At 40.4% G+C, this 12,678-nt stretch overlaps 1 protein-coding gene across 1 annotated transcript in view; it reads right to left on the bottom strand.

Annotated features, from left to right (window-relative positions):
* The window catches only part of clmna (calmin a), a 30,365-nt gene extending 17,901 nt beyond the window's left edge, over positions 1-12,464 (bottom strand). The window contains exon 1 of the mRNA XM_060880470.1: positions 12,102-12,464. Within this exon, the coding sequence (XP_060736453.1) occupies positions 12,102-12,186 (85 nt within the window). The 5' untranslated portion in view covers positions 12,187-12,464. The remainder of the gene's footprint in view (positions 1-12,101) is intronic.
* Positions 12,465-12,678: the final 214 nt, after the last annotated feature.

The raw sequence follows: 12,678 nt of genomic DNA, 5'->3' as shown, positions 1-12,678 counted from the left end.
TACTGAATTTTATTTTATTTTAAAACAACTATTATGTCATGTCCCTTATCCTCTTGTTTAGGATTAATCAGCATTTGTTCACAAACCCGTCTATCATCAGACAGATAATGCCGAGTCATCTCACGCCTCAGTCACAGTCTCTGTCATACCAGTTAGCGAGTGTCGACGCTGGAGCTGTGAAGTCTTCCATGATCGACAGCAGACTAACGTCTAGATTTCAACCGATCACATCCTGCAATATAAAATCAATGAATCTCTGACCTTTCGTTATTTTCTCATTCAGTTTCAGTCAGAAATACATCACAAAGTGGAAGAAAAATGGCAAATTAGCAAAAATTAGCAATTAGCAAAGTAATGAAGAAAAAGCTAGCTAAGGGAGCGCAGTCTCCTGTGCTAACGCTAACGGTTTCTTTAAATTTTGTTGTTCAGTAAAATAACACTGTGTGATTATCCTACTGTGTTCACCTGTTCTGTATAAAGCCCTTAATCTTAATTACTTAAGTCTATTTATATCTCCTTGTTGAGAAACAACCCTTAGAGTATTTACAGCATTATATCCAAGACTAGTTTCTCAGTGCCTTATTTTCTGCTTCCTGATTTTGATGCTAAGATATTTTGATACTCTAGCTTTGTCTGGACTTTTTGGATTCTTTGGGCACAAAGTTACACAACCGTGTACCGCTTTCAGTAACCGCATGTAGTGCTAATGCTCGAGTATATATCGGTTTCAACACTGCATCACTTGGGGTGGTGTGTTTTTAACATGTTTGGTGTTTTGTGTGTGTAACCACACCAAATTTGATACGTTTACAACATAAAAAAAATGATGCATCTTAAAATGTTGTGTCCTAAAGAAAGAAAGAAAGAAAGAAAGAAGGAAGATCGAAAAATAAAGAATAAAAACTAAGCCACGCCCATCTGACCTTTTGTGAACTAGTGTTAGCTTAGTAATAAAATACAGCACTGAGAGAGAATAAGAGAGAGAGAGAGAGAGAGAGAGAGAGAGAGAGAGAGAGAGAGAGAGAGAAGGAAAGGGGGAAAGAGAGAGAGAGAGAGAGGGGGAAGAGAGAGAGAGAGAGAAGGAAAGGGGGAGAGAGAGAGAGAGAGAGAGAGAGAGAGAGAGAGAGAACTAGTGTTAGCTTAGTAATAAAATACAGCACTGAGAGAGAATAAAAGAGAGAGAGAGAGAGAGAGAGAGAGAGAGAGAGAGAGAGAGAGAGAGAGAGAGAGAGAGGGGAGTGAGAGAGGGGAGAGAGATCGGGGGAGAGAGCGGGGGAGGGGGGGCGAGAGAGGGGGGAGAGAAAGAGAAGGAGAGAGAGAGGGGAGAGAGAGAAAGAGAAGGAGAGAGAGGGGAGAGAGAGAAAGAGAAGGAGAGAGAGAGAGAGAAGAGAGAGAAAAAGAAGGAGAGAGAGAGGGGAGAGAGAGAAAGAGAAGGAGAGAGAGAGAGGAGAGAGAGAGAGAGAAGGGGAGAGAGAGAGAGAAAAGGGGAGAGAGAGAGAGTGAGAGCAACAGCGAGAGTGAGAGTGAGAGCGAGAGAGAGAGAGAGAAAGAGAGATATCATGGTTTCAAACTGTAAAGGGGATAATCAATTAATTCTATTTTATAAGCATTTAAAGTCATAACCAGAAGAAAGACACTCCAGTGTATAAGCTTTGCCTTATTTAGCAGCATTAACAAAATTTTCCAGCCGGTAGAAACACCTGCATCTAATAAAATAAATAAATAAATAAATAAATAAATAGCTTCACGGTGTCCTCACAAGACCGAAAATAAGGCCGACCTCAGCGCTTCTTACATCAAACTGACTTTACAGGTTCACCACCAAATGACTCAGACCTTTTACCATGTCCTTCTGAACGAGTTCTTTCAACAAAAAGACTTCTAATGTCTTTCTGAGAGATTAGGTAATTGAGCTGCAAAACTATTGGCACCCTACCATACCTGCGAGTGCACAGATATTCTCAGATCAAGAAGAATAACACAAGCATTAGGTGATGTTTTGCACAAACAGCACAAACAGAGCTGAACGTCCCATAATTTTATTTAAACCTTTTTCCACACCTGTGCTGGAGAGAATAACAGCCCTCAAGCTCGCCTTGTTATGTCTTGGTTCACTCCTCCATGCAAAATATTTGAAGCTTTTTTTTTTTTAATTCTAAATCCTCAAAACTGAGTCAGTGTAAGACGTCGAATAAAGATTTTCTTTTACCGCTTCTGTCTTGGTGTGTTTGGCTTACGATTCTGGAGAAAGTCGGATCCTCTTAGTAGAGTTAAGGAAGTTTTAGGTTGAAATATCCATCTTTATAAGAGCCCCTAAAGCACCAGCCTTAAAAACAGCACCAATGATCCACAATCATACAATATTTTAGCGGCTATTATCTGCTTCCAAGACAACAACCTTCTGTCCCTTCTCTCTATCTCTCTTCTTTTGTATTATTGTAAAGTTCTTTGTTTTTCCTCATGCTAATGGACGAAACAGGGATTTTTTTACATGTATGCAACCTCTTATTTATACCCCATGGAAACAGCACCTGGTTCCAGACAACAACAGACTTCCTACAGACTCTTACGATTTAAATAAATCACTGACTTTTTTTTTAATCATTTTAATAATCCATAAGACTTTCAGCTGCTACATGTGCACTATTTGTGAGAGAAAGTAGCTTGTTTTTGGTACAGAACAACCGTTTCACTGACACGTTTGTATTACTGTAATCTATAATACATATATTGATGTATACAATGATTTTTTGCTCTAATGATATTATCTGATACTAGATTAACAGCAGGACCGGACCATGGTTTCTGCATCGTTATAAAGAAATGAATTCCACGAATGAATGAATTACATCCTGAAAAATGTTTGGAAGAACAACAGAAGACATCAGTGTATAAATGTTAGAGTGAATTCATGCCTGCATCGGTGCGGAGGTGGATGTTAAAGATAAACCGGTGGAGGGAGAGCATGAGGAGAGAAACACTGCTAACCACACACACACACACACACACACACACACATCTTATATAAGAGCAGAGGCTGCAGAGGATTTCTTATGCATATCCACATCTGTATGCAGTCGTAAGCACTGGATGTACAGACGGCAACTCCCACTGCACGGACACTCGACCGCTGATGATAATGATGATGATGATGATGATGCAGTCACACAAAACATTATATAAATGCTCTGGTTTTCATACACATTATACATATATATATATAAATAAATAAATAAATAGCTTCACGGTGTCCTCACAAGACCGAAAATAAGGCCGACCTCAGCGCCTTATATATATATATAAATAAAATCAGACTTACAGAATTATAGAACTCTAAACTGACCCATTTTTCCTTGGCTAGCTCAAGTCAAATTTGATTATGATGTTCATCTGGAATCTTCCACTAAAAAATCTGCCCTGTAAATCTCGTTGACTCAAGGTAGGTGAGGCGCTTAATCAACACAGCTAAGCACACAAACTTAACATCCTCAACCTTAGCAGATGAGAATTCAAGCATGTAACGTGATGAAGCTAAAACCTAAGCAACACTTAACCGAGATTAGCCCCACCCCTTGAAGGAGGCACAATTGTGTTAGTAAATAGTGTTGCACGAAGGACATGGCATGATTTCAGTAGGTCAATGTGAAAGTTAGCATCCCCTGGCTCGCTTATCGAGACGCCTGCAGGATGTTTCCAATGACGTTCGGGTTATTATTGCAAAAGATCAGCTTTAAATGAACGACGCCATTCACAGACTTTAACGTCACAAATGCTAAACTTTCCATCTCTTTCGATCTCGATTCCCTGATAAGAAAATAAAAGAAATAAATGCTCTTTTTAGATGAATGAACAAATAATGTATGAATATGAATATTTTATTTTAAATCAAGTTTGGGGTATTAGTTAGGTGCATTTTATACTGTAGATATAAAACAGAAAAAATATCTTGAGCTTGTTTAAACCAGGCACAATCCTTTTTTAGGCATTTAACCAAAAAAAAAAACAACAACATTAAATAAAGCCAGTGATTTCATAACGATGGGACTGGGAAGCAAGACGAGTCGCGTTTGTGTTGTAACTCGGAGCAACGCTGCGTCACGTAGCTGTAAGATGTTCATCGCCAACTATCTATACGTTGTGTAATCTCATATTAAGAGGACATTTAAGTGAGAAAAGCAGTTAATTTTCTTGGATCTCTCTTACGTTTAGGATCTCTTATTAAGTGCCATTGCAGCTTAACACAACCGAACCGCCTATATGTCTCAGGGAATAAAAATAAATAAAGAAATAAATATATTATATATAAATATATATATAAAAAATACAACACCAACCAACAAACGAGCAAAAGAAAAACATTTAACGGAGCTTCCTGGAACAGCAATGCAACAGATTTCATTGTTTTGTTTTACAGAATCAACAGATTCTCCAGTAATGATGAATAGCACTGCGAGAGATCGACATGATAAAGCAGCAGTGCAGCAGTTTAACTCTGGGGGGATTTACATCGCAGCTCAGAACAACGAGCAATTAACCAGCGTTCTCCAGAGACGGTGGCAGGCTTCCTAGAAGCAGTGGATTAGATAATATATTATTTTCCACACTGGGCTAATAGTGTGTTGATCCTGTCCAAACAACCTGGATGACTCAACAGTTCTGCACACTGGCGGTGGTTTCACAATGTTTAAACAAAACAAGACACACTTCAGGATGAGGATAGGAAGGGGAACCGACTTCTCTCTGTGTCAAGTGGACATTGTAGTGGGAAGAGTGCAGCACAGCGCGGTATTGATGGAGGAAAAAAGGAAAGAGGGAGAAAGGCCTCGTCCAAATCCACAGTCCAGAATCTTTAACAATGCAGCCTACGTTCACTACAAGGTGGCGATTGAAAAACTCCTCCGTATTGGAATAGGGCATTCCGAAAGGGGTGGTTTACTTGTGTGTGTTTGTATCTTGGTGGGAAACAATCGTCCCCACCAGAATTGGAATATCTGGAATTGTTTATCCTAAAAGGGGGCATTTGACCAGACCGGGTTTGTTCTGTTTTGTTCCATTTTAATTAAAAAAAAAAAAAAAAATAGAGAGAGGAAAATAAAGGAAGATAAAAAGCTGTTTGTGTCACTTGGCATGTCTATATACCTTAATGGGGACCGCAAGTCCTTATAAGACACCCTCACACCAATTCCACACCTTTTAGCTTATTTTGGGATTTATTTATTATTATTATAATAATTTTTTTTTTTAAGAAACAAAACCAACCTTTCCTTGTGAAGTCAAACCAAAAGTACTCACAGGAAAAACCTGTTTTTGTTTGTAAAAAAACACAACAAAAAAAAGGTTTTATTTAACAGCAATAACAACAAAAACTACCATAATGCCAAAAGGTGTGTCTTGAGAGAATGTTTGTAATCTTGGTTTTGAACAAACCTCCCAATAAAGATAGGAATATCTAACACTTGATTTAACAAAATACAGCTTTTATTTTAAAAAGAATAAATAAAAAAATGCACGCAAAAAAGGTGTTTTTCATCAAGTGGACAAGTCCAGACAAGAACTGGAATAGCTGACAAATTAAAAAGGTCCTTAAAAAGAAAACTTCTTGTTTCTATCTAAAAAGCTATAGTTTTTAGAGCGTGGGAATGTTTTATATTCTGTTAGTTACAAAATGTCCCCATAAACATATTAGCCAGTTCTGATCTTGTGGCTTGTGGGGACCGTTAGCAGGTCCCTACAACGTCAAAACTGCTTTTCAAAGGCAGCCGGTATTAAAAAAAATAAGGTTTCTTTTGGGTTAGCGAGTTTAAGATTAGCTTTAGGTGAAGTGAATAATTTAACATTTAAAATCAATGGAAGGTCCTTGCAAGGTTTTTCCCCTCCATCACACTTCATATGAAAACTCATCTATCTGGACAATTCACTGCACAGAAACAGTGGAGTCCGACAAAGACTCTCTGTTTTACTGCTGCTTTTCCGTCCCGGCGCACACTGGCTCCTTTTCAGCATGTCCAAACACTTGAGCAGATGTCAGACCCTTAAACCGTAAAAGCCTCCATCTTCTTCATGTCTGGGTCACATAACAGACATCCAGAACCAGCTCAGATCTCACTCACTCACTCATTTTCTACCACTTATCTGAACTACCTCAGGTCACGGGGAGCCTGTGCCTATCTCAGGCGTCATCAGGCATCAAGGCAGGATACACCCTGGACGGAGTGCCAACCCATCGCAGGGCACACACACACTCTCATTCACTCACGCAATCACACACTACGGACAATTTTACAGAGATGCCAATCAACCTACCATGCATGTCTTTGGACCGGGGGAGGAAACCGAAGTACCTGGAGGAAACCCCCAAGGCACGGGGAGAACATGCAAACTCCACACACACAAGGCGGAGGCGGGAATCGAACCCCCAACCCTGGAGGTGCGAGGCGAACGTGCAAACCTGCAATCTGGGATGATGAAGAACCTTTTACCATTAGATAGGATTTCCCAATTCTGCCTTCACCTTGACTGGGCTCAGTTTTTTTTTTAGATATACTAAAAACTCTAGGCAGGATTTTCATCATCCTGGCCATTTTGGATGCGGTCAAAGAAGTCAAGGTGGTTAACGTCACAATCTTGCAAAGATCCCAAGCCCTCCAATTGATGTCCACAGAAATCGCGCAGACTGTTAAAATGCACAAGCAAGAGTCGAGAGTCGATTCAATCGTCGTACACCAATCCTAGAGATTAGAAGAAGCGGTGGAACTCTGACAGTGATTGAGGAGGAGGTTGCTGTTGCAATCAGATCTCACGTCGATAAGCACCGGGTTTCCTTGCAGCGTCTCCACACAAACACACCAACAATAAGCAATTCAATTGGAAAGCATCAACTGTGAAAATTAAACATTGCAATACAACAGAATGCTGTTTGTAATCGTTTGTGGATGATAATTCGCTCAGCTGGCGGGTTTCACACATCAAGCATCAAATCTGCGTTCATGAAATCAGATTACACTATCGACTAGCTAGCTAGCTATCTAGCGAAACCGATCACCAAGCTAGCAAAAGAGAAACACTTTAGCTTCAAGAGCAGGACTTGGTTCACACAATTTAAAGTTAATCTGACAGACCGACAGACGACGACTGCGTTAGCGTGAAAATGAAAGTCGGTAGACGGAGACAAAGAGGTAAACAAAATAGAAAACGATCGTTAGCTCGCTCTGAAGAATCGTATATTCTGACATCGAGAACACAGTTTATCACACATACTGGTACAGAATTCGGCTACTGGAACCGAAAAGAAAACGGCTTCGCGAACCACTGAAACAAGACCGTTAACTTCTGAGCCACTGTTAAACATCTCTAGATCCTACAGATTTAATACACCGCTCTGTCCGCCTCACTTTAATGTTCTCTCACTAATGAAACAATCCCTTTTACGAGGATCCTCTCAGGAAATACAGATTATAAAAAGATACGGATTTATGAACAGATTCACAGCCTACAAAGCCAGGATGGAAATAGCAATTTGTCAAGTCAGTAAGTCACAAACTCATGAACAGGGATCTAGCGCAGAAGATGGAGGACAGAGAACCGAGGAGTCCAAAGATAGACGTGTTTCTTGTTTTTATCTTTGTCGTGAAGATATACAGAGACTGTGCAAGTCGGTTCTTGTAGTGAAGACAGCTCAGAGGTTTAATTCTCACGATTTCTTAAGATCCTTATCGACTCATACATACCTTCATATTTTCTCGCATGAATAATACTTTTATTTCGTTTTCTTTTCTTTTTTTTTTACATGTTCTACAATTACTTTCAACTTTAAGATGTCCACTTTAATAGGAACACCTGTACGCCTTTCATCAGTGAAATGCATACAACTATTCAGCTATAATTCAAGAGCTTGAGATAATGTTCATACTGAACACCAGAATGATGGAGAAACATCATCTGATCTCTTAACAATGTTGTTGATGTCTGGTTAAAGTAGTTAGGAAACTGCGATTTGTTTTCACACAAACAGTTTATGCAGGAAAAAAAAAATCCAATCCAAGATCCAATTCTGTAGGTGGAAAATCAACCTGTTATGTTAATAAAAGAGAGACTAAGGAGAACATTCAGACCTGTGGTTTGACCTGACGGTAAGGCTACGGTATCTCAAACAACCACTCTGTACAAACGTGATTAGCAGAAAAGCATCTCAGAATGCGTGAAGTGGATGAAGACCACATCAGGGTCCAGAATAAGAATCTGAGGTGACATTTTGCACAGGTTCACAGAAACTGGACACGCTGAATGAATAAATAAAAAAATAATAATAATAATTCAAAAGCGGGGGGGCACGGTGGCTTAGTGGTTAGCACGTTCGCCTCACACCTCCAGGGTTGGAGGTTCGATTCCCGCCTCCGCCTTGTGTGTGTGGAGTTTGCATGTTCTCCCCGTGCCTCGGGGGTTTCCTCCGGGTACTCCGGTTTCCTCCCCCAGTCCAAAGACATGCATGGTAGGTTGATTGGCATCTCTGGAAAATTGTCCGTGGTGTGTGAGTGAATGATTGTGTGTGTGTGCCCTGCGATGGGTTGGCACTGCGATGGGTTGGCACTCCGCCCAGGGTGTAGCCTGCCTTGATGCCCGATGACGGGTGAATAGTCTTCACTATTTCAAGTCGTGCATTGGCTCCTATACAGAAATATCATTTTGCAGGAATAACATGAGCATGAGCAGCTTTTGATGTTTCACAGAGGGTGATTTCCGAATAGAGCTCCACACAAACCCACTCATGCACCCGGCCGGCTCGGAGTCTGAATCCCAATCACCTCTCGAGGCGCTACAGTATGTGTGATGTGTGAGAACACACTGCACTGAAATTCCAGCTCTGATGCAGAGGCCAACACTATTACAGTGAGCAGTGTGGGTTATACAATCAGCACTGAGACTGTGCTCTCTGCAGCATTTCATCAGTCATTTCTGCCCTCGCCTGTGTGTGTGTTCATGAACACTTGGCGTTATAGACTGAAGACTACTGTATAGACCACAGGCTCTGAGCAACATGCTGTAAATGTGACCGTTCAAAAAAAAAGTACTGGTTGTGGTGCATTATGGGAATGTAAAACAGAATAGAAACGCCAGCTTACTCAGATACTAGAAAATTATTGCAAATAATAATAATAATAAATTAGCTAGACTGGCGCACAAGTTACGCTCCAGTGTGCTTCCCCATGGTCCTACATTCTGTTGAAAACCTTGACTTAAAAATGTAAAGCAATGCTGCATTTGATTAAAAGGTCATAACTCATCTTTTTTAACCTCCACGTAGGAAAAAACAAGTTCAGCAAGTGACATCAAAACAAGCTGGCTGCTCCGAGCATCAGTAGAAGAACATTTGACCTTTAAATGAGTTCTATTGTACATACACATATTAGCTTAAGTCAAGTCAATAGCAATGAGTTGTATAAAGTAATTTGCTGAGTTGATTTAAATATACGGGGGCACGGTGGCTTAGTGGTTAGTACGTTCACCTCACACCTCCAGGGTTGGGGGTTCGATTCCCACCTCTGCCTTGTGTGTGTGGAGTTTGCATGTTCTCCCCATGCCTCGGGGGTTTCCTCCGGGTACTCCGGTTTCCTCCCCCGGTCCAAAGACATGCATGGTAGGTTGATTGGCATCTCTGGAAAATTGTCCGTAGTGTGTGATTGCGTGAGTGAATGAGTGTGTGTGTGTGTGCCCTGTGATGGGTTGGCACTCCGTCCAGGGTGTATCCTGCCTTGATGCCCGATGACGCCTGAGATAGGCACAGGCTCCCCGTGACCCGAGGTAGTTCGGATAAGCGGTAGAAAATGAGTGAGTGAGTGAGAGAGAGGTAAATATACATCACTCATCATGACTTGGAGCTAACAAAAGACGAACACGGTGGCATCCATGGTTTTTTTTCCCCATGCCAAGCTTTTTCCGAGCTACAAGCTCTGACTTCTTCGAACGCTACCATACAGCTAGCATTGTAAGCGAATTAATACAGACTAAGAAAATAATTATTAATTATTATTAATTATTTGTACACTTAAATTCTTGTTGTCTTCTCACATCATGTATAAAACCATAACGGTGGAGAAGTAATTACCGAACTGACGAACAAGCTTTCTTTGATTACCGATATAAAATGTTTGCTATAGCGAAAGCAAGCCGACCGGAAACGTAACGTTTTTGCATCTCGTTAAAATGCAGAGAAAGTAACTGCAGGACACGTCATGTTCATTCAAACTTCTCCAAAAACAGGAAACTTGTGTTTGTGAGATGTGTTTGGAAGGCAGCATAACATCAACTCTGTCTCCTAGCAACCAGAAGATTGGCATAGTAACAATGTTTCATAGAATCCATGAGAACGTTGTTTATTGCTATGTATCGTATGAACAGTTATATTATTGTAAGCGCATTGCCAAAACTGACGCACAAAACACAATGCCCCGAATTAACAAATTGGATAGTGTCAGATTAACACCCGAAGTGATTAGACAAGTTTATCCAAAACCTTATTGAATTATGCAGTAATTCAATACCGTGGGTGATAACGAAACAAAGTCGATTGAACGTGTGACGCTAGTGAGGCAATAACAGATTTATTCTTATATTTGTTCATGCACCAAAATGCCAACCGAATGCCAGACGGAGTAAAGCCACAGCAGACAGACAGATTTATTGTAAAACCCTGTGATTCATTTCCACCTGTGGAAACTTTCCTCATATCCCATGATGTCAGAACAACCCAAATTTAATTAAAAGCAGCACCACAGCGCAAAAACGAATCTCTGATCCATAAAAAAACGTTAACGGCTACGGCATCAAATTATCGATGAAATAATATAAATATGTAATGCATTAAAGAAAATAGGAAATAAAAGTAAAAGGAGTCTTTTACAAATGAAAGAGTCATTTAGAAATGTAACTGTATCGTTTGTGGAGTTGTTTAGAAACGTAAAGGAATCCATTTAGGAGTCGTTTTCAGACGTGCACGTATCATTAAAAGGAGTCATTTACAATGTATGAGTATCATTTACAAACGTATATGACACATAAATGTCACATATACATCTGTAAATGATACTCATATATTGTAAATGACTCCTCCTGTTTAGGCGGATATATATGCATCATTTAAGGAGTCATTTACAAATACATGTATCATTTAAGGAGTCATTTACAAATGTATGCGCATCATTTGAGGAGATTTTCACAAATGTGTGTGTATTATGTGAGGAATCATGTACAAATGTACACGCATCACCTGAGAAGTGATTTTCAACTCTACTTGTATCATTTGAGGAGTTTGCAAGAAGTGTATCCTAGTATATCATTTCAGGAATCGTTTATAAATGTAAGTATTACTTAAGGGTACCGTTAAGGGTAAGTGCTAATTATAAATGCAAGTGAATCATCTGAGGAATCATTTGCACATGTATCATTGGAAAGGTTTGTGGATATAATTTGAGGAGTCACGCAGGTAAAACTTCGAGAAAACATTGGAGACTCCTTCCGTAACGTTAAACAAACCTCTTACAGAAAATTTGATTTGATATTAAAAATTAGTCGCTACTAGCCATCACATTAATATAACTTTCTCATATGGAGACATTATACCTACACCGAATCACAGCCACAACGATATTCGGTATAAAAACACTCTTGCTGTCGATATTACTGAATAAATCAACACGTAGGTGTGGAACAACTTAATTTCATCAAGTTCAGCCTGTTTGTTAGACTGCAAAGGAGGCAGAATGATCGCAGCACGTAAATAAGGCAGATATATCGGTATCGCGATAATAATCCTAAGAATATCGCGGTGTCGATAATATCGCGCGTTCCTTAGTGGTTACACTGCGATATTTTGTTGCTTGTTTGGTTGTTGTTTGTTTTTTACGCAGAGCTCCTTCGTGGAGTCTGTGCTGTTGGAACAACTTGTAGAAAGGTTTTCTGTTTGAAACCAGATGTTTGGGTTTGCAGCAGAACCGGTAGTTTCCCTTTTACGCAGCTTTACGCAAGTTTGTGCGCGCTTTTCTGGTTTAGTGCGCATCCATCAGGGTGATGATGATGATGATGATGATGATGATGACGACACCTACCTTGAAGGTTCTGCACTCGGATGTCGCTGATCTGCCCGATCAGTTCCTCCCTTTCGAACCAGTCAGTCCAGTCCTGGCCGGCCATGATGGCAGAGAAGCTGCTCTCTGCACCTGGTGCGCAAAACTCTTTCCCTTTAAATTATTCCTTGGAGTCTGTCGGTGCCCATGCGTGCAGCTGGGGGGAAAATCCTCCAGTCAATAGTTAAGAAGCAGCACAAGCTGATGCTGTTTCTGCCTCTGGCTCATGCATGATGATGATGATGATGATGATGGTGGTGGTGGTGATGAAGGTGCACCGAGTTTCCTGCAGCAGCACTATTATTATTACTACTACTACTACCACCTCTCTCTCTCTCCTCCTCTCTCTCTTTCCTTGGAGTGAAATGCAATGCAATGGTAGCAGCACCTGGGTCAGATTTCCCGTCATTCTACGTGCACGCCTACTAACCCGGGTTGCCAGAGTACAAGGATTGTACAAAGGTTGCCAAGTTGGCTAATAATCCTGCAGATTTCAACCCTGTACTCTAACCTAAATCTTGTTCCATTTATGGTTCAGTAAATGTGCATTCGGTAAGAT

Source organism: Tachysurus vachellii, chromosome 10 (genome assembly GCF_030014155.1).
Source record: "Tachysurus vachellii isolate PV-2020 chromosome 10, HZAU_Pvac_v1, whole genome shotgun sequence".
NCBI classification, from domain to species: Eukaryota; Metazoa; Chordata; class Actinopteri; order Siluriformes; family Bagridae; genus Tachysurus; species Tachysurus vachellii.
The sequence above is the reverse complement of the archived record's forward strand: the minus strand, read 5'-3'. Positions and strand labels throughout refer to the sequence as shown.